The 23,151-nt window shown below is 45.6% G+C and overlaps 1 protein-coding gene across 3 annotated transcripts in view; it reads left to right on the top strand.

Annotated features, from left to right (window-relative positions):
• LOC147433580 (uncharacterized) overlaps nt 1–22,460 on the top strand; it is a 49,731-nt gene extending 27,271 nt beyond the window's left edge. Inside the window, exon 7 of one of the 3 annotated variants that reach the window (XM_086490252.1) lies at nt 21,821–22,460. In XM_086490252.1, coding sequence (XP_086346378.1) covers nt 21,821–21,826 — 6 coding nt within the window. In that variant the 3' untranslated portion in view covers nt 21,827–22,460. The remainder of the gene's footprint in view (nt 1–21,820) is intronic. The other 2 variants (XM_086490253.1, XM_086490251.1) reach the window with 2 other exon arrangements.
• The last annotated feature ends 691 nt before the right edge of the window (nt 22,461–23,151 follow it).

Here is a 23,151-nt window from a genome sequence, read left to right as displayed (position 1 = left end):
TCGCTTTATCATGATGGTACAAAGTGTTATTTGTGGCTATGGCACACATTATATGCAACACACTCGGGGGGATGTCGTTGATGCAAAACAAGTTTGTCAACAATTGAAAGAATTGGCTGATTTGCGGCCCCTATCTGACTCTGAAATGGTGGAGTTATGTGAAGCTTATGTGTGTATTCAACAAAATGACAGACGTGTGCTCGTCAACAAGCTTTTATGGATAAAGGCTATGCTTCGAAGCAATTTTTTAAGCATCTGCATAATACAAGTGTCTCGCAATCGATTAAGCGGGTTATGCTTCCCTCGGGTGCTTGGCCTTCTTCGAGGTAGGAACTTGCTGATGTTATGGTTTCACATTATCGACAGGTGTTTGCTGCTCCTTCTTAGCCAACTTCGAGTGCTTGCCAAGCGCGTCAATTGTTGCTTTCTTATGTTCTCTGATCCTATCTTTGCTTGATGCACAATGCCTTGAGGATCCTTTCATTGATTCTGAATTGCATGCTGCGTTGCTGACATTGGGCCGTTGTCAATATCCCGGTTGGGACGGACTTATTGTGGAATTTTTCCTCTCCTTTTGGGATGCTCTTAAACAGCCCTTGCTTTTCATGTTAAATGCGGCATGGGAGAAACAGGATCTGCCACTATCATGGAAAGAGCGTTTACTTAAACTGTTGCCCAAGCAAGCGCTTTGTGAGCAATCCTTTCATTGCCGGCCCATTACTTTGATGCCGGTGGTTTACAAGATATTGGCTAAAATGTTGGTGCATTGCATTAAGAACCATCTGTTTACAGGACTTCAGGCTCAGTATGGTTTCATTCCCCATCGTCAAATCATGGACAATTTGGCTAATGTGATGATGTATGCTAAGTACACGCAGCAGGATGTGCTGGGCATGCAAGTTGATATTGAAAAGGCCTTTGACACTGTGCAATGGGACTTCATTGCTGCCACGATGAGGTGTCTAGGGGTTGATCCTAAATTGACCAATGTGGTTTATTTCTTGTATGCTTGTAGTACGTCTTCGGGAATCCTAGAAGGTGAATTGATAGAATCGTGGTCACTTGGTTGTTCTGTTAGGCAAGGTTGCCCCCTTAGCGCTTTGTTTTATGCTATTGCCACTCACCCCTTGTTGATGTATCTTGATCACTTGACCTCTGCGGAGCGTCTTCATGGTTTGCAGTTGCCCTCGGGTCATACCTTTATTGGGCAGGCTTATGTGGATGACTCGTTGTTTAAGCCTCGCAACCAGCAGAGTGATGTTCGACTAATTATGGAAGCTTCGGAATTGGTTGGGATTGCGGCTGGTCTTAAAGTCAACTTTCGTAAATCGAAGCTTTTGCCACTTCAGTCCTGCGATTGGCATAGTCGATTGTGGCCAGGTGAGATTGTTTCTCCAAATGTGATCACCAGGCATTTGGGATATCCAATTGGATGGAATGTCACTCACACGCAAAAAGTGGATGGGTTATGTGAAACCGGCCTGTTCAATCCAAAAAGGGCGGTAGACTTTACTTCAAACCTTGATTTAGCTTTCACCCATTATTAGTCGTCTATTTTACCTGTACTTTCAAGACACAACAAAAGGGAGAGGGATACAGGCTGCTAGATTGCACCTGTTCGAGTAGACCGACACCAGATTGGCCCCTAACTTAGGCGCCCCTTTCGGTATTTCTTTATTGTTCAAAAGAGGGAATAAACGCTGTGGTTCCCTACAAGCTGCCCCGCACAAACTCGGCTGAATTTCCAATGTTCCGGCCTGATTTCGGCAGCATAATTGTACTAGGACACTTTATAGTCAGTATTCCCACGCATTGACTGACTTTCCCGACGCATACGGGCACTTTGCAAAACCTGGCGAGAATCTGCAGCACGCTGAATTCTCTGTTTTCAGCCCTGAAAATGCGCCAGATCACCTGTACAGCGGTCCCCTTGCGTCCCCGAACCTCCTGGGGGTATTAGGGTCCGTTTAGGGCCAAAACCCTAAACCTGCAAAAATACACAGCAGGCTGTAATTTACTGTTTTGGGCTCCGTTTCGCGTGCCGGTCGCATCCGTAGCAAGTCCTCGAGCTCCCGCACCTGTAGGGCTACTTGCCCTTTGAATCGGACGAGATTTTTGGCTTGAAACCTCTCCGAATTCACCTGTACCTGCGGGGGGATTAGCCGCTAGCTAATCCAGTACCTGTACAAGAGGCTCTTGCCTCGGCAATCGCGCATGAACCCACACAACTGTACATTGGTCAAATGAAGAGCCCACTAGTGGGGCATAACATACTGCCAAAGGGGAGAGAGAGGGCAATGCGTAGCGTGCAGGGCATCACTCTTGGCACCGCACTGTGCACAAGAGGGAAAGCAAGCACTCCATAGCTCTTAACCTGTGACAAAATCTGAAAATCAGCCTCCTCTCTCATTTTAGGTGCCCCCTCTCTAGCCAGGAGTAGCAGAATGCTCATAGAGTGCCACATGGCACATTTTCCGACTTTGGGCATTCCCGGCTAAAAATATCTCAACTGGTGCGTCAGTTGACTTTGCAGCAGAGCAAGAAAATGTTCCCTTTGTCATTCCAGAGGTAATGACGTGACACATTTTCAGGTCCCAAAATAGCAGTTCCCTAAATTTTAGGAGATGCTGCCATTGTATCTTTCTAGGTCATCCGACCCTCTTTGTACACTGCGGCCACATCCAGAACTGAAATGTAGCCTCTGTAGCAAAGGATTCCACTTTGGCTAGTCAATGACCCCACTTGGCTAACCATAGTCCTTGTCCAACCTTAGTGCTCTCTTGCCCTCAGGCCTGGACTCCCTCTGGACAATTCCACACTAGCTATGCAATGCAGGGCATTTAGATTTCCCGAGGGGTGTTTCCAAAAAGTGAAAGTAAATAGATAATAAGAAAGAAATCAACAAAAAGGATAGATAGTAGTCACACGCTGGTGACATACCCCCCTCTTGAAATCTCAAACGTCCTCGTTTGCATCTATGTCGTGCATGCTTCTAGTCAACACTGATGCATTCAACACCTGTTGACACATGTATGACACATACATGCTCATTGTCAACCGTGGTGTATTCAACACCTTGTCGACTCATGTATTGCCTGCATGTGAACCTTGTCCCAATGACATAGTGGTAGCTTCGCACTCAGCCATTGCTTTGAGTCACTAACTTTCCAATGACAAAATGGTAGCTGCACATTTTGCCACTGTCTTATAGTACACGTTGGATCCCGTAACACTTTCGAGCATACCCAAACCGACAGTTTAAGAATGCAGTTACACATGTACTCTTTAATATAAGCAATTACTGTATCCTTGACAAACTGACAAGAAATACTCACTTCTATAGCACTAACCAAACTTTTGGACATTCCATAAGAGCAATTGCCAAACTGACAATCTGTAACATTCATGTAACAGGTATTTCATTTGAGCTCACTTTAAATACCATGTACATCATTTGTTTCAAAAGCCATTGTCACACTGACAATCCATGTAGCTCTGAAACTCAAGGGGTCAAGGTAGGTTGCAAATTGAAGGCTTCAAGGTAAAGTGATAACACAGTTGGTGACTCTGCAAGTTCACCTTCTTCCATCCACTTAGCATCCATTGGTGGATAGTTTCTGAACTTTACCAAGTAACGCCTAGCAACCTTGCCTTTCACTTTCCTTTCTTTGTGTGCCAAAATCTGTTCGGGGACCAAGATCTCGTCAAGTTCCTCGACTTCCGGCTGATCTTCAGCTGGCATATCTTCTGGCACATCACCCACATAGGGTCTGAGAAGACTCACATGAAACGCATTGTGAATCTTCCAACTGTCAGGCAATTTCAGCCTATATGCAACATCACTGATTATGTCGCACACTTGAAAAGGCCCATAGTAACGCATGCTGAGATTTGGAAACAGTCTTTCCTTGCCCTTCATCTTCTTTAACCTTGCCTTTTCAAAGCGTAAAAGCACCCTATCACCAAGTGAATATACCACTTCACGACGGTGACGATCAGCTGCTTTTTTTTGCGTTGCCTGAGTCCTTTCTAAGGCCACTTTGACCTTCTTGTACATTTCATCCATGTCCTGAATATACTTATCTGCTTCAAATATCTTGTCCTTTGTATGCAGTATGGGAGGAACTTTCTTGCCACCTTCAACTATCTCAAAAGGTGCCTTGCCAGTTGATGAATGCACTGTATTATTGTATGCATACTCCACCAATGGCAAATACTGCTCCCACTTTCCTTTATGCTCTAACACATAGCACTTCAGCGGATCTAGGACAGTAGAATTTGCCTCTTCTGATTGCCCATCTGTTTGAGGATGAAATGACGAAGAGAATTTGAGCGTGGTGCCCATATTCTCAAATAAGCCTCTCCAGAACAAACTTGTCACGCGTGGATCACGGTCACTAACAATCGACTGTGGCATGCCATGATACTTGAAAATATTGCTCATAAACAAGCGTGCCATCTGATGTGGCTTTATCTTCTTCCTGACAGGAATGAAATGAGCCTGTTTGCTGAATCTGCAAATAATGGTCCAAATACCATCATTTCCTGTCTGCGTTCTCGGAAGATCAAAGATAAAATCCATAGCAATACTTTCCCATGGTTTATCTGGAATAGGTAGTGGTTGCAATAACCCTGGTGCCTTTTGCCTGTCAAACTTGACCTTTTGGCATATTAGGCATTCCCGCACAAAGGCATCCACATCTCTTCTCAATGTAGGCCAGTAGAAGAATGTCTCAACCGCTTTAACTGTAGCATCGATGCCACGATGCCCTGCATATGGTGGGACATGACTCTCTTCCATAACTTTGCGTCGCAATGGCTTTGTGACACACAATCTGCCATGCATCATCATGAACCCGTCTTTAAGAAGATAGTGTTCATGACGTTGTCCATCCATTAGCTGCTCGAAGACCCTTGCAAAATCTTCATCATTTGCATACCGTTCTCTCATATCATCAAGTTCATGATGATAAGGAATTGACACAGCTGAAATTTGTGGCTTCCTTGACAAGGCATCAGCCACAACGTTCTTCTTGCCTTCCACATGCACAATCTAAAAATGGAACATGGACAAGATATTTGCCCATCGCATATGCTTCTCAGATAACTTTGTTTGTGTCAAGAAGTATCGCAATGTCTGATGGTCCGTTTGGACAACGAAATCTGCACCTAGCAGGTAGTGTTTCCAACTTAAGAGTGCATGAATCACAGCCAGTAACTCTTTCTCATAGACCTGCATGGTCATCTCTGGCCCTTGCAAAATTCTGCTCTCATAGGCTACTACCCTGCCATCTTGCATTAACACTGCACCAATGCTACTACCGCAGGCATCACATTGGACCACAAATGACTTCCTAAGATCTGGCAACACAATGATTGGATCTGAAGTCATCTTTTCCTTTAAGAGATTAAAAGCTGAAATCTCTTTCTGTGTCCATCTAAAGGTGACTGCCTTCTTTTGAAGAGCATGTAAAGGTGAAGCAATCTCAGCGAAATTTCGGATAAACCTTCTGTAATAGGAGCATAATCCCAAGAAACTTCTGACATCATGCACCGTCTTCAAATTTGGCCATGACTTGATCGCTTCAACTTTTGCAGGATCCATTCTGACACCATCCTTTGAGACAATGTGTCCCAGAAAGTGGATCTCTTCCAGAAAAAATTCACTTTTCTTTGTATTGATGAGCAACCTATGACTGCGTAGCTCTTCGAACACAATGGCCAAGTGATGCCTATGCTCCTCTTCATTCTTTGAGTAGACTATCATGTCATCAAAGAATGTACCAACAAACTGCTGGTGTGGACGGAAAATTCTGTCCATCATCCTATTGAACGTAGCAGGAGCATTTGTGAGACCAAAGGGCATCACTAAAAATTTGTAAAGGCCAAACGTCGTTCTAAAAGTAGTCTTGTGCACATCCTCTGATCTAATGCGGATCTGACGCCAAAGAAACAATCGCTCCTTCAAAGGCAAATGGCTTTTTCATAAGGCAGATAGAAGCTTCCTCCACCAGACATTAGATTTATGCATGTGCCAGAGAGCATTACAATGATCAACAAGCCAAGGTTGAGGCAGATGAAGAGCATAAACTCCACTGGTAAAAATATCCTGAAATGGCAATTCCCAAAGATTCTAGTTAGACATGCGATCACCATCGGGCAAAGGTGAAATGGGTAAAAAGCCAACGAGCATTTGCTGCAATTCTCTCCAGAACTGGCGGTAATGCATGCCCAATCCAAATCCGTGAGCATTGGGCATGCAAATCAGTGAGTGGCAAAGGGAAACTCCAAAGTAAAACCGGCTGCATCCACCACATCCTCAACTACCCGAATGCCACGACAAGAGAGAAAGTACGCCTGGCGAGGCGAGCGGTCAACCAACGGCTCCAATGAAGGCTCTCTAGACAAAGCGAATTTCCTTCCCTCCGAGCATTCCACGATAGATGAATCGTAACCTCTTTCCAAGCAAAGAGCAAGGTGAAGCAAGCGGACATCCCCGAATATGTCCGTCCATCTTACCAAATACAACCTCCCAAATAGATGATTGCCAGTGACCAAATGAGGACGTAACAACATGCTGACTAAAGTGTGCAAACATAAAAGTCGAAGGCTGAGATTGTTGCGCAAGTGTAGGCAATAGCATAGCCTTCCTAGCAAGAACATGCTTACACAGGTCCAAGATATTTAGACCATCGAAGCATTTGGGTGTACAAAGCTTCTCCATTGACATCAAACGGGGGCCTTTTTTGTGTGCATGAGTTCGCCACAAATGAGACAAAATGGCTAACATGAGAGAATCAAGACAGTGGCGAGGCCAGTGCAACAATGGCAAAAAGAACTGACATATGCCATCAGGATACTCTGAACGATTCGCAAGAGAACATGCAGCAGCTAAGTAGATAGCTTCTAGTAATGCAGTTTGACATTCAAGCGTTGCATAATGTCACCAGCGTGTGACTACTATCTATCCTTTTTGTTGATTTCTTTCTTATTATCTATTTACTTTCACTTTTTGGAAACACCCCTCGGGAAATCTAATTGCCCTGCATTGCATAGCTAGTGTGGAACTGTCCAGAGGGAGTCCAGGCCTGAGGGCAAGAGAGCACTAAGGTTGGACAAGGACTATGGTTAGCCAAGTGGGGTCATTGACTAGCCAAGTGGAATCCTTTGCTACAGAGGCTACATTTCAGTTCTGGATGTGGCCGCAGTGTACAAAGAGGGTCGGATGACCTAGAAAGATACAATGGCAGCATCTCCTAAAATTTAGGGGAACTGCTATTTTGGGACCTGAAAATGTGTTGACGTCATTACCTCTGGAATGACAAAGGGAACATTTTCTTGCTCTGCTCCAAAGTCAACTGACGCACCAGTTGAGATATTTTTAGCCGGGAATGCCCAAAGTCGGAAAATGTGCCATGTGGCACTCTGTGAGCATTCTGCTACTCCTGGCCAGAGAGGGGGCGCCTAAAATGAGAGAGGAGGCTGATTTTCAGATTTTGTCACAGGTTAAGAGCTATGGAGTGCTTGCTTTCCCTCTTGTGCACAGTGCGGTGCCAGGAGTGATGCCCTGCACGCTACGCATTGCCCTCTCTCTCCCCTTTGGCAGTATGTTATGCCCCACTAGTGGGCTCTTCATTTGACCAATGTACAGTTGTGTGGGTTCATGCGCGATTGCCGAGGCAAGAGCCTCTTGTACAGGTACTGGATTAGCTAGCGGCTAATCCCCCCGCAGGTACAGGTGAATTCGGAGAGGTTTCAAGCCAAAAATCTCGTCCGATTCAAAGGGCAAGTAGCCCTACAGGTGCGGGAGCTCGAGGACTTGCTACGGATGCGACCGGCACGCGAAACGGAGCCCAAAACAGTAAATTACAGCCTGCTGTGTATTTTTGCAGGTTTAGGGTTTTGGCCCTAAACGGACCCTAATACCCCCAGGAGGTTCGGGGACGCAAGGGGACCGTTGTACAGACGATCTGGCGCATTTTCAGGGCTGAAAACAGAGAATTCAGCGTGCTGCAGATTCTCGCCAAGTTTTGCAAAGTGCCCGTATGCGTCGGGAAAGTCAGTCAATGCGTGGGAATACTGACTATAAAGTGTCCTAGTACAATTATGCTGTCGAAATCAGGCCAGAACAGTGGAAATTCAGCCGAGTTTGTACGGGGCAGCTTGTAGGGAACCACAGCGTTTATTCCCTCTTTTGACAATAAAGAAATACCGAAAGGGGCGCATAAGTTAGGGGCCAATCTGGTGTCGGTCTACTCAAACAGGTGCAATCTAGCAGCCTGTATCCCTCTCCCCTTTGTTGTGTCTTGAAAGTACAGGTAAAATAGACGACTAATAATGGGTTAAAGCTAAATCAAGGTTTGAAGTAAAGTCTACCGCCCTTTTTGGATTGAACAGGCCGGTTTCATGGTTCCATCGACGGGATTAAATCACTTTTTCCCATAGAAGTGAGCCTTGGATAGTTTTGGGCTTGAAGACACAGGGGATCATAGACCAGACACAGGGAATTGCAATTATGGCTGACAGACCGGATGATGTGACTGAAGAGGTTTCCTCTTCACAAGGTCAACAGACACATGAAGTGGGTGAGTCTTCAAGACCACCACAGACGGATGATGATATATTCAGGACCCAATTGGCTACTGCTGTGGCTATGTTCACACAAGTAGTGCAGAACCCGAGGTTTTTAGCCTTTCTGCAACCTCCTGTTCCGTCTCAGCAAGTTGGGTCGCTGGATCATATTCAAAAGCCTGTTAAGGCTCAAGCACAGGTGATTCATACTGCACAATCAATGGAAACACCTGTACACTTGACGGAGAACATGCAATCTCCACAACCTGTGCCTAAGGTGCAAGAACAAATGGCTGAGATGCCAGTCTTTCAGGCTGTAGCAGTTCAGCCCACCACCTTTCAGCAGCCTATAGCAGGTTCTAATGGGCAGGGAAGCAACCTACATGCTATGCAACAGGTCTTCCCACCACCTTCAGTACACCCTGGCTATTTTGGAGGTGGATCGGTATTCCAGAGCATGGCTGGTCATGCACCTGGAAATCAGTTTTACACGCCAGGAACAGTGTTTGGGAGTGCTCAAACGATGATGCCTAACCCCATGTATGGTGTCACGGGCATGCTACCAGGGTTTCAGAGCACTCAGGGCCAATTTGGGATGCCACAGGCAAATTTTGGTATGGCTGGAATTACAAATCAGCAGCCAAATATGGCATTTCCAGGTCAAGTTAATAGCGGCCAAGGAACACAGATGAACCCTAATAGTGTCCCATGTTTCAGTCACTTCCATATGACAATTTAACGCCGCTGGAGAGGCCAACTCCGTACAAAGAAGGTGGCAAAGGTGTGTCTTTCATGACCTTTACAGGGTTTGATGACAAGAAGAAGGCTCTCTCATTCCTCCAGCAGTTTGACAAGGCCTATGCAGGGGGAAACTCTACAGAGGCTTCAAAGGTCCGCAAGGCAGCCACTTTCTTGACAGGGAATGCGGGACAATGGTGGACAACTTTATTGCTTCAAGGGCAAGCTCCGTCCACATGGATTTACTTTAAGCAGATTTTTGCAGCAGCATGGTTATCTAATGATTTCGAAGCAGATGTCATGACAGAATGGCACCAGCTAAATGCTGCCACTTGCAGAAATCTGGATGATTACAATCGGAAGTTTTGGAAAGCTCTACTTCCAGTAACTTCCTATAGGTTTGTGCCATTGACAGAACAGATTGAAAAATACTGTTGTGGCCTACCCAAAGGATTGAGAAAGTACTGCACGAAGACCAAAGTCACTACTTTGACGCAGCTCATCGAGGTAGCAAACACTGGCAATGGTTTGCTCAAGGGAGAAGATTGTGAATTTAACACTGGCGTCAAGACAGGATCAGACAAGAAAAATTCAGCCAAGAAGCACGTTCCCAATGAGGCTCCTAAAGGGACTCAGGAGTCAGCCAACGCAGGGAAAGATAAAGCTACGACTGAATCAGAAAAAGGACCAGCAAAGAAATGGAAAAGACGTTTTCCTCGCAAGTCAGAAGAGCAAAAGAAGGTCCTGAGGACAGAGAACAAATGCTTTATATGTGAGCAGCCTGGCCACATTGCTTACAATTGTCCTACAAAGAAAAGGCCAGCTGATTCTGATGACAAGGAAGACAGGAAAGGAAAGAAGCCCATGGCTGGTCTAGTGCCAGATATGGTGGGCGACAAGCCAAATTCAGATGCAAGTGAGCTTTGCAGAGCATGGGGAAAGGTCAGGGATCAAACAGTGCTTATCTTCTTTGATCCAGGTGCCAAAGCCAACTTCATTTCCCCAGAATTGGCTTCAAAGTTGGGAATCAGACCTGAAGAGATGGGGTATACAGCAGAGGCAGGTTTGGCATGTCCTGGCCATACAGAGGCTGTGACACCCATCATTGGAAAGTTGCGTCTACATATCCAGTCCTATGTAGATGCTGAAGAATTTTACATCATGCCACTGGACGGATGTGATGTGTTGTTAGGTATTCCTTGGTTGTTTCGTGTACAGGGAATCATGGATGCCTACAACAAAAAGATCACTGTACAGAGCAGGGGAAAGACTCACATTCTGGATGTAAAGCTTAAAGGGGAGTCTATTCCCACTGTATCAGCTTCTGCTTTTACTTCTGTAATGAAAAAGCATCTTTCTGCGTACTTGGTTTTTGCACGTGAAGTGTCAGATTGTGATGAATCAAATTTATCTGTGCTAGATAAAGAAAGGTCAATGTTTTTACAACAGTATAGTGACTGCTTTTCCGATTCATTACCGTCTCAATTACCGCCAGAGAGACCCGAGGACCATGCGATAGATTTGGTGCCAGGCAGTAGCCCACCAAATAAGCCTCCGTATAGGGTTAGTGCGGCTCAGCAGAAAGAGATAATGGGCCAAGTACAAGAGTTGTTAGAAAAGGGGCTGATTCAGCCCAGTTCATCTCCATTCTGTTCTCCAGTGTTGTTGGTGCAGAAAAAGGATGGCTCATGGCGTATGTGCATCGACCACCGTGCACTGAACAAGAATACCATCAAGAATAGGTTCCCTATACCTAGAATTGATGATATTATGGACAAATTAGAAGGAGCAGCTATGTTTAGCAGGATAGATCTAAAGAGCGGGTTTGCTTGGTGTGCTCCCTGTGGGCATTTTTCTTAGGATGCGCCATATCCGGATTCCGCTCTTCATCTTGTGTACGTTGCTTGACTGCGGAAGATGATGTTTGTCACTTGTTGTGGGATTGTTGTATTACTCGAGATTTCCTTGCGGCGTATCGGCGTGCATGCGGCTCCATTTTCCCATGACGGTCTTCCATAGACGGTTTTGGGCATTTGGTATTTTCTCACCGGCATTGTAGCGCTTTGCGGTCTTCTTCATGTGGGTCAGATTTTGGGCTTATTGGAGCCTATGGCGACAGCGTAATGGCTATATGTCCATCGTTTTCATGTAGATCCCTTCCCTTTCTTCAAGCTTTCTCTTAGAGAGTCTTTACGGTTCGCCTTGGAAGTTGGTGATATCATTGTAGAGATACATCAGCTTTCCTTTGAATGCTTTTAGCCATTTTGTATAGCCGAACACTTCTGTGTTCCTTCCCTTCTACCTGATCTTTTTGGTGGGTTTTCCTCGCTTTGAGGTTTCCCACAGGTAGATTAATGAAATTGATTACTGGAGCCTATGGCGACATCGTAATGGCTATATGTTCCATCGTTTTCATGTAGATCCCTTCCCGTTCTTCAAGCTTTCTCTTAGGCAGTCTTTATGGTTCGCCTTGGAAGTTGGTGATATCACTGTAGAGATACATCAGCTTTCCTTTGAATGCTTTTAGCCATTTTGTATAGCCGAACACTTCTGTGTTCCTTCCCTTCTACTTGATCTTTTTGGTGGGTTTTTCTCGCTTTGAGGTTTCCCACAAGTAGATAAATCAAATTGATTAAAAAAAAAAAAAAGTGTGTGTGTGTGTGCGCGTGTGTGTGAAGAAGAAGAGGAAATTGGAATAACCTTTCTATCACCCAAGTGTGGTAGATTGGCTATCCCAGTTTCCTCTCAATTATCAAGTCTCAAGTTCAAGACTCGTTGTAGATCATTGAGGTCTCTTGGGATTGTTCCTACGACGTTTAAATCAATCTCTCTCTCTCTCTCTCTCTCTCTCTCTCTCTCTCTCTCTCTCTCTCTCTCTCTCTCTCTAGCGCACAAAATTGCCTCCTAGCACATCTCATTGTGCTTCGTCGAAGGGGCTGTCACCATACATGATACTAGATTAGGTTATTTGGGTGTTCTCAACGGATGGAAATGTCATCCTTGTTTGACACTTCGGAGGACATGTTGAGAGCTAGACTCCAGAGAGATGGGGCTCCCCAAGACCTCAAAGGATGTTGAGATGGGGCTATGCCTCATAATAGTTGGTATGATGATGCGTGCCGAGAGACGAGAGCCCAACTACAGAGAGATTTGGGAGACATTACACATTATCAGTCATGTATCCTCTTGTAATGCTTTACACAACAAAAGAAGAGAGTTTTCTTAGCTTAGCTTGGGAGAGATATTTATTAGATGCTCTCGAGCCAAGACTCTAGGGAGGCTTGGCGACTCTTTAGACAACACTCACCCTCTCTAGTCATTACTTCTACAGAGACATGGATACAAATATGCATCCTGTCTCTCGGGACTGTGTCAAAGGCTTTGCGGAAATCCACAAACATAAAAGAAATCCTTCTCCATGTGCTTTGCCCTCCTCAATGATTGTTATAAGCGTGAAGATATGATCAATTGTAGAGAATCCCCTCCTGAATAAAGCCAACCTTGAAGCTCGTACTCAACTCATATGCTCAAGCATAGATGCATATAGCTTGGCCAATGAGTGGCCATTCATGATAGTGCAATAGTTAGTTGGCAGGTTTGGATCTCCAAACTTGAGTAGCGGTACAATTGTAGATGGCCTCCTTGTGTGCAATCTGTCTCAATGGCTCGCCTCACAATCTCTCTTGTGTAGAAAGTAGAAGTGGGAGGACAGGGCTCCGGTGGATATGGCAACGGTTAACTGCTCTTCTAGTGTGTATAGAGCGGACTAGAGAGGATATGCTCACAGGTGCAGTTTCAGGAGCCACGCACTAAGTTTTTGGCTATTTGACACTTTGGTCATCTCTACCATTGTTAATGGAGTGCAGATATGGGGGCCTAGCTTGGATGATCATAGTAGATCAAGGCGCACATATGATGGATGGAGATCCATGGAGAGACCACTTGTATCCATGATCTCCAGGCTGATCTGGGCGAAAGCCTCAGTGCCACATGAGATTATCAGAGCTGAGATGAGTGCACCACCGATCGTAGTGCAGGCTCTTGTTGGATGAGTGTCGCTCATTCATAGCACATGGGAGCTCCCACACTACAAATATGCATGACTAGCACTACTTGTCATCGCGACAATTGGCCAACGAGGGTGATACTTATGTTGGTTTGCACAAATATCATCTTGGTTTGAGCTAGATGGATTTAATATGGACAAACTGCCCCCTTTTCTGTATTCCTTGGATGCATCAATTCCTCACCCTTGCACATTCGGAGGTTAGCAAGATTACCAGACATGATCTCATTCAGGTGGATACTTGGAGGACTTGGCTGTCTCCATCACATGAGTTGGAAACAAAGATGGCTTCTTATCGAGACCATCTTCTCCGCACGACAGATGATGGGTTTATCTCACGCCCCAGGTATATAGATGCTACCTATCTCATGCCATTAGATGTGTTATCGGTCGCACCTCATCTCATGAGTTGGAGATAGAGACTGGCCGATACAAAGGTATACCCCCAAAGGAGAGATTATGCCATGTTTGCCAATGAGAGCTAGAACCAAAGACAGAGGGGCGTTATATCTACCAGTGCGCAGCAGACTATGAGATCCGTGGGCGTTTTCATTGCTTATTCAGAAAGGGCTTTGGCCCCTTATCTCGCATCATGGATTACCATGATCAAAGGTGCCTAAATCTCTTCGTGCTGGAGATTTGTAGACCCAGGGAGACTATCCTTAGGAGCAGAGGACCTACACATAGAGGATCCATACTGAGGTAGATCACTACGTTTTACAGAGGGACTACTCAGGATGGGCCCCCACATGTTCCTCAATCACACCCTCTTCCGGGCATCCTTCTTGATTGATCCATCCAGCTTGGCCACTTACGATGCTCGAGGATGCGAGGATCTTCACATTGTAGATGAGGTCTACATTTGAGGCTACGGAGCATCGTTGAGCGACATTGAGCATGCCCCCCAGAAAGCTGATTGTGGAGGACATTGAGGCCATATTACAGAGACCCATGAGAGAGTTCATGGGATAATCACCATTGTATACGTTCTCCATTGTACACCTCATTAGCCCTCATGTGATTGTACCCCTCCCCATATGTTTTGAAATGATGTTTTATGTGACGTTGATGATGACGATGAGGATGTAGGGTCAGCTTACATACCTACCCACTCTAGGTACCCGCATTTATTTTTATTTTAATGTTCCCTAGACATTATACTAGAGTCACACATGGATGTAGCCTTTTGGTCTCATAGGTCATTTCAGCCTTTTAGCCTCCCTACAAGACTGCCCATCATGTGAAGAAGGGGAGATTGTAGAGGCGAATAAAGAAGCCATCAAGGAAGAGAGAACAAAAGAAATCACGGAGAGAATTGAGGGTAAGATGGAGACCACCAAAGAAGGAGGAGTGGAGATAGTGAAGCGAAACATCAAGAAAGAGGTCAAGGAGTATATGCTACCCTTGAGGAGGAGAAGATGTGACATGCCCGCTGACTCAACATAAGTGTCACCGGCATAGTGGAGAAGATAGACTTTGCACTAGACATATTTGGTAGAGAACTATGTACCAAGCTTGGATACAAAGAACAAGAGCCACCCGTCATCAACAAGATCTGGCCCTCATCCTCCAATTCTCTTTCGAAGAGGCAAGGACCTCTTTCATTAGAAAGAGGGTGATTCTTCAAGAGCTCGCTCTCCCCCCCCCCCCCCCCCCCCGCCCCTCTCTTGCCCCCAACATCTACCTAGATGACGACCTCACATTGATGCAAGTAGAATATTGACGGGTATGCATGCCTATGGTGCTCAAAGCACATGAAGAAAGGAAGAAGGCATCATACTGCAATGGCCGAGGCATCATTGATGGCAAGGTCATTGCATCAAGGCATTGTCCTACTCACATTGACACACGAGCCGAGAGAGGGGCCTACCGAGGATCCATGGATCCTAGTGGGAGTTCACCCAACAGAAGCGTACATGGTAGAACAATTCCGGAGTGGCCGTCCTCTTCAGACAGGAGTGGCATGGCAAGGGCCTACTGAAGATCCATGGATTCTAGTGGGAGTCCACCCATTGGAAGCGTACATGGTAGAACACTTCTGGAGAGTTTGGGGGAAGTGGCAAGGCAGGATATAGATCGTAGCATCAGATCTAAAGGTCCGTTTCATTTGGATCTACTTAGAGATTACACAAGAGCAGATTATATACATCACCCTATGTTACTTTGCACCCATAGGCTCCAAATTCGCTACCATTGACCAAGAGGAGGGCGGGGGGGTGTCACCGTACACATGCTTGATGGACGGGCTCCTCGAGTTCTCTACACTCGAGGAAGTTTTCCTCATGGGAGACTGGAGACTTCAATGCTCGGACATGCAACCACCAATGTGAGACCTATGCTTTCGAGGACCAAGAAATACTACATACTACAACAGAGGAGGACCTCATTCGAGTCTCAGCAGACAACTTTCAACGAGGTAGAGGAGCTTGAGCTTTACCACATATGAGGATTTATAGTGCGACAAAACTCTTAGAGAATCTCCCTCCCCCCGAATCACACCCACTGAGGATCCATAAGCATGGCGTGATTATGTAGAGGTTGTATGAGGTCCCTAGGCAGCCTTCGATCCCAAAGCCACTCGAGCCACGACTTACCATCTCCACTTTCTTCACCATAGATATGGTTGCAAAGTGAGCACCTCATCTACATAGTCGACACGATAGCCCCGTTGATTGCACACATCTTCAATATGGCTATGGTGGAGGGCTTCTCACAGAATTGGACTAGACACACTATTGTGCCTGTCCACATGTTTGGCAACATCTTGGACCTAGGGAATTGCAGGACCATCATGATTGGCCAAACTTTATTGAGTAGTACTTGGTAGATCTTAGCGCACATACAGGGGGGAGGGGGACTCAGAGCCCTTGGCCAGGCAAGTTTCAAATGCGCCTTCTTTGCTACGGATCGCATCGTTCTACGTTGCCTCATTGATGGGGCAAAAGTGTGGAAGAAGAGACTACACTCCTACTCTGTGGACTTCCGCAAAGCGTTCGATACAGTTTTACGTGAGAGGCTCTTTCAATGCCTTCAAAACTTGGGGATACCTTCACAGATGACTTGGGCTATATATGCTGTATATGAGTAGGTGACAAAGAGAGTACGATGCCTCCAAGGTTTTTCAGAGCCTAGTACTGTCACCATTGGTGTGAAGCAAGGATGCCTACACTCTCGGACCCTCTTTGGGATCGACATTGATGAGATCTCAGATTGCATACTGTGAGCCGTTGACGAGGGTGCTGACCTTGGAGGTACCCCATTACATATGATGCTTTAAACTGACGGCATTGTTTTGATCTTTGAGCCAAAGGAGGGCCTCATCGACACCTCGAGGCTCTTGACGACTTTTGTACACAGAGAGGGCTGACTATGAATCTTGGGAAAATCAAGGTCATGATCTTTCATACTTCTAGGGCAGTCAGAAGTGCGGCAGTTTTTATGGCTGCAGGTGGACAAATAAAGGTGGAGTCTTATGTATACTTGGGAGTCACCTTTGTCAGCCCATGGCGCTTCACCATGGCAAAGGCGCTATGGATAGACTCACAAGAGGATATGTGGCTTTGGCCATGCTAGAGGGATGCCATCATGCACTGCACACTTTCAAGAACCCCACTCCAAGGGGTGGCTCTTCGACACTTTGGGCACCCCATCTTTGATGTCTGTTTGCAGCAGTATGGGCCCTTGGACTATCAGCCACCTCATGGACACAGATTGAGAGACCACAATATGTATGATATCATGCTTGTTCCGTAGCAAGCCCTCAGTACCACACGACATTATCAGAGCAGAGTTAGCTACCTAACCCATGCTAGTTGAGGCTATTTTCCATACAGTTTCCCTTGTTCAAAGGATGACAACGATGCCATGTGATAGACTCACATGCAAAGCTTTTGAGGCCTCCAGTAGATTACCTCCCTTCCAGTATGATCCAGACTCACCCTTCATCCATGAGAGGAACACTGTATTCAGATAGGATATATGCCAGCTCTACGTCAGAGACATGGATCCCACTTGGACAGCCTCTTCCCACGAAGATGCTGTACTACAATGAGCACTTCTTGACTGTGCTAGGCAAGGGGTTTATCAAGAGACTGTGCTACATGGACACATACATGCCACATAGCTCACGAATGGCGATTGGTCAGCTTCCAATATCATCACACCGGCTAGAGATAGAGACATGAAGAGTTGCTCATACCCCGCGAGTTGAGAGGCTCTGCTAGCTTTGCAAAGAGGGTGATTGAGGAGCAGCACTTTGTCTGCAGATGTAGAGCATATGAGAGTATCAGAGACAGAGATGAGGCTCTTTTCAGAGGACAACCCAGATCATGGAGTCTAGAGATCAGCGCCGTATTTTAGTGGAGATACATAGACATAGAGAGACACTACAGGCACCTGTAGCAACAGAGGGTGGCAGACAATCATAGCTTACAGATTTCTTCCAAAGATGACCATAGTCCTACCGCCACCCGTCACATAGACACAAAGAGGGGTCACCCTACAGCAAGCTGAGACGGTTAGGGCTAGGAGATGCCCCCGAGCTAGGAACGGCCGGAATGGTCTTCAACGGCCATAAACGGGCAGCTCTCAAACGGCTATCTGAGGCAACCAACGGCCAAAAACGGGCAGGGACAGCCAGCAAGTTCTTTATATATTGCCCCCTCTTCTCCCCATTTCTTCACAAATGCATCAAGGTCAAGGCCCTCTCTCCCAACTCTCAAGCCATAGTCGGGCCTCAAGGCTCAAGCTCTCAACCTCTCTCTCTCGGGCTAACCCTCAAGGCTCAAGCTCTCTCTCTCTCTCTCTCTCTCTCTCTCTCTCTCTCTCTCTCAGTCTCAACTTTCAAGAGGTGAAGCCTCTCTCTCAAGCTCTCACGGAGTCAAGCTTCTCTCTCTCTCTCTCTCTCTCTCTCTCTCTCTCTCTCTCTCTCTCTCTCACCCTCAAAGATCAAGCTCTCTTTCTTTCACGGATAATCCATGGCCTTTTCTTCTCGTACAACCCCCTCCGTTCATGCGGGCAACACTCAAAAGGCGAAGGAATGGTCGTGGTGGGATGAAGTGACCTTGGAGGGCACCTTGTCGGTGGCGGTAGGTTCTCGTGCATGGGCATGCAAGCTATGCTCTTACGCGCGGAAAGGGGGACATGACAAAGTGAGGGCACACTTTCTTCAAGTGCCAGGACATGATGTGAAATTTTACACCAACGTAACCATGGAGAAGAGGAAGGAGCTCGAGGAAAAGGATCGGCATTTCAACCATAAAGCCAAGCCCGCACACAAAGGTATCAACCCAAAGACCCTGATTTTCCCTTCTTCTTCTCTACCCGGTGCCGGTGGTGGCGGATCTTCATCGGGTCCGATTCGTCGCCAAAGGATCCTTGCCACCTCTTGGAACCCAAAGAAGAAGGAAGAGGTGGATGCCGCCGTGGCCCGTCACGACCATATCCCATTTAGGGCGGCGAGGTATGCTTTATCGATCATCTCTCTCATTTCTTCCATTATCGTCATTTCCACCACTATGATCTTTAAAGTTTAAATTGTGAATAATCAATTATGATTTATCATACTAACCTCTTCTATGTGTGATCGAAATAGATAGGAGAGTACGACACCGGCTATGTGCCGCCATCTTCAGAGGCTCTTTGAACCACTTTGTTCGATCCAGAGAAGGCAATCGTGGAGCAAGCAACACTCAATATTCAACGGCTTTGGGCAAAACACGGCGTTTCCCTCATTGCCGACGGGTGGAGCGATACAAGGAAGAGATCTATCCATGGCCTCGTCGCATACTTGAGTGTAGAGATGTACTTTGTGCACCTCATGATAGTGGCAAGTCCGCCGATGTTCTCTCTACAGAGTGGAGAGCGGCCATAGAAACGATCGGTGAGCATTACGTGGTGGCCTTTGTCACAGATGGGGAGGCATCAAACAGGGCAGCAGCAGCTATTGTAGAGGGCCACTATCCGCATGTGACAGTGTGCTTTTGCATGGCATACTGCTTGAACAACCTTCTAAAAGACATCGGCAAGCTAGACTTATTCGCTCCGGTCATTGCTGATGCAGTGAAGATTGTTACTTTCATCAACAATCACAACTTGGTTCGGAGTGAGTACCTTAAGAGGTCGGGCGGCAAAGTGCTTCTAAAGTATTCAGACACCCGCTTTGCATTCAACTCTCTTCTTGTGTGCAGGCTGCCTGAATGTCAAAATGCGGTCTGACAGGTCTTCATCAGTGATGAGTTCACGACCTCCCCCCATGCAAAGACAGTTGCAGGGATTTTGTGCAAGGATAAGGCAGAGGATCTTGAGTTTTGGAAGGAGCTCAAGAATCTAGATGCACAGCTAAAACCGGTGGTTCATTTGCTTCGAGTTCTGGATGACATGGATCCTTGCATTGGCAAGATTTATGAGGCAATGGACCGCATGATCGAGCAGCTTGCACAACATGAGCCGAACACGGAGCGATATGAGGAGATCCATGCACTTTGTAGCTCGAGGTGGAATTCATATGCCTCTACTTTGCACGGGGTAGCGTACATGGTGGATCCAAAGTTCCAAGGTGCAGGGCAAGAGACAGATAGAGAAGTCATGAACCAATTTACAGAGATCCTAAACAAGATGGTTCTTGACAGAGATGTGCGACGCATCTTCAGAGATCAGTTGAGACAATACAGAGAGATGCGGGGGTCATTTGGCAGTCCAGATGCTCAGATTGATCGCAAGAAGATATGTTCAGTTCTATGGTGGGAGGACTACGGCTATGATGGCCCCGAGCTTCAAAGATTGGCGATCCGTATTCTCAGCCAGCCAGTTAGTTATGCTTGGAGCAATTGTGGAGTACCTTTAGCCACATTGCTTCCAAGAAAAGGAATTGGCTTGGAGTGGAGAATAAAAATGATCTTGTCTTTGTCAGCGCAAATTTGAAAATGCTTTGCATGAGTACAGGCAAACAGACAGATCCTTTTACACAGTGGGAGATGGAGCAAGAGGCTCCTCAGGCAGGTGGAGATGCACAGCCACCGACACCAGGCACTTCATCCGTGGCTGAGATCGAGCCGGGCCTAGAGCTCGATGATGAGGAATGGGAGGATGTGCATGATTTACAGCGTGCTACTACGAATTGGGAGGCCTCTCAGGCTATTGGCTCTTGAGTCTTTAGTCTTTAGGCTCGAGAGTTGCAACTTTAGGACTTCTTATTATCCTTAGCTTTTTGTATGGTTGCTTGAGCTTTGTCTTCTTTGACATTTGTAGCTACTAGCATCTTTATGGTATTTGTTACCTTCAGTCTTTGGGTATTGTGGTCACTGCTTTGGCCCCCTTGTAGTCTCGACTCTCATTATGGTATATATCACCTTTGGTGTTTTTGTAGCGCCTTGGCGGGCCTTGTTAGCCAGAATTAAGCGAAAAATGTTCTCTGACTTCTACTCTTGCAATTATTTGAGAGCTCTAATCTGTAATTACATGTGTTATTGTGTATGGGCATTGTGTTTGTTCAATGTTGTGTATGTACCATCATCCATGGCCGCGATGCCGCACATCCCAATCAAGTCATAATAAGGTTGAATGGTCTTCGAATCGTGTTTTTTGTGGGTATTAGAGCCAAAGGACTTTAGTACTACTTGTATTCAAACACATAACGCTAAAAATAGCATTGTTTGGGTGTTTTATAGCCTCCCGTTCCGCGTCGTTCCCGTTCCGGATCCATTCCCGTTCCCCCGTTCCGCAGGGAGGCCCGACGCCGTTCCCGTTCCGCGTTCCGGGTAACTATGATCTTTTCTTGTATCCTAGTCTCCCATGGAACACCCCCTCCCCCCATGCCACAAGACCACATTTTGTTACTTAGTACTTTTGTCCTTTCCAATAGATGGAGGAGACACACATGTATATTTGATTTGTCTCATAGGCCGCCTTCGGCCTCTAATAGACTTAAAAAGATCTTTCTCTTCAACAAATAATCTGTAGGTTTTGATCAATGATCTTTACTAGACTCAGTCCAAGTTTTTCCTATGTCACAAGTACAAAAGCATGTAGTGTTTCAGTCGTACAATGTGCACGTTCAAAATGTGCCATAAATAGGTTGGTTTCGAACCTTTGATTTTGCCACCATCCTACCTCCGCGCTTTAACTGTAATGGAGCGAAAGCCTCTTTCTGCCATGTTATTCAGTTTTAATGCATAATATTTTCTTGTTGCAATTACTTCTTTGATAGCCAACGAGGTGCTATGTCAGGTCAGATGTCAATTGTCTGATGGTTGAGTTCATTTCTTTGGCAACCAGAAAAGAAACCTAAAAACCAGTGTGACATTTACTTGTTGGGAAGGTAGAAAGGGGGTCGTTTGTAATGGTTTGAAGAACTGGGTAAATTTGTAGGGTGGTTCCATGGTTTAGCCTGCTTGTTTTGGTCTGTTTGGTATGCCGATGAGTGCCTTATTGTGTCAAATGTAACAGTTTTAGGTACTTCTGGCAGGTAGAAATTGCTGAGCTTACAACCGGTCAACTAGAGCGACATTTAAAGAGTAGAGGTTCCAATGTCGAGGATATAGAGAAACCATCATGAGCATTGCAGGGAATTACAGAAACCTTGTTCTGCTAAGATTGGAAGGACTTTGTCATGGAAAAATCTGGAGGAAACTGCAGAACTGCTATTCACAGTAGCTCAATGGTCTGCTTTATCAGGCTCTTATTTTGTCCACCTTAGTAGTCTGGAGTTCAGTTTTTCTCTGCAAAAGGAAACTGCAAATTTTATTAGTACCACTTGTATGTTAAGTATGCACCTGTGCCACAAGGCAACAAATATGAACGAGCGCCTAACCTGCTTGAAGCCTTCCATGAGAAAGACCTACAAGGAAGATTCCTGCTTAAGACATAAAAACTGGCAAAGTGCATAATGTTGTTTTTCTCTATAAATATAAGCTGCCACCAATCTATAGAATCAAAGTCACGTACAAACTCATGGTGAATTAACCTTTTAAGCTTAATAATTCAATAATATCCTTCTTAAGGCTGCATGGAACTAGTTTTATCCATGCATGATTGTGACTTGAGTGTTTGAAGACATTTTGACACTTCTTGTAAACAATGTCATTCATTAAGTATCTTTAGTAATTGTTTTTGAGCTATTAACGCAGCAATTTTTTATATGTAGCTTTCTTAATGAATATTTGTAGGCTTTGGACTTTGAGCGAAAAGGGTTAAACATTATGATAAAAAGCTCTCCTATCGAATTTTGGTTTGAAGAGATCACCCTTCACATTCTTTTAAAATTTATTTTGAAGAGATTGCTCAAGATAGTGTTTGGTGGATTGATTTCTTTAAAGTGAAAACTAAATTTCATACTTTCCAGGAAAGTATCTCTTTTGAATTGGCTAGCTACAAAATTTTGGTGAAAGTCTAGTCCCTTGAGGACAACCTAACATTACTCAAAGTCTAGTCCCTTGAGGACAACCTAACATTACTCATATTTCATCTTTCGTCCTTGCATCCTAGAGTAAAGGGAATGTGTTAGGCACTTTAGCTTTTGCTATCAAAGAAATGGATATAGCTATCTCTCTCTCTCTCTCTCAACCTTGATATCAGCTCTTATAGGGAATAATTGACCTCCAAACACAATTTTCTCTCTCGTCCTTCCCTCCCTTCTCTATCCCATCTCCTTTCCCTCCCTCTTTTACTTCTATCTTGTTCACCCCTTTCTTTCCCTCTCTTCCCGCTTGGAAGGAAAGTAAAGGATCCAATTGCTCCACCCACAACCTATGACAAACAATAGTGAAGAGCAAGAAATG

Source organism: Adiantum capillus-veneris, chromosome 19 (genome assembly GCF_014529385.1).
Source record: "Adiantum capillus-veneris isolate H3 chromosome 19, ASM1452938v2, whole genome shotgun sequence".
NCBI classification, from domain to species: Eukaryota; Viridiplantae; Streptophyta; class Polypodiopsida; order Polypodiales; family Pteridaceae; genus Adiantum; species Adiantum capillus-veneris.
The sequence above is the reverse complement of the archived record's forward strand: the minus strand, read 5'-3'. Positions and strand labels throughout refer to the sequence as shown.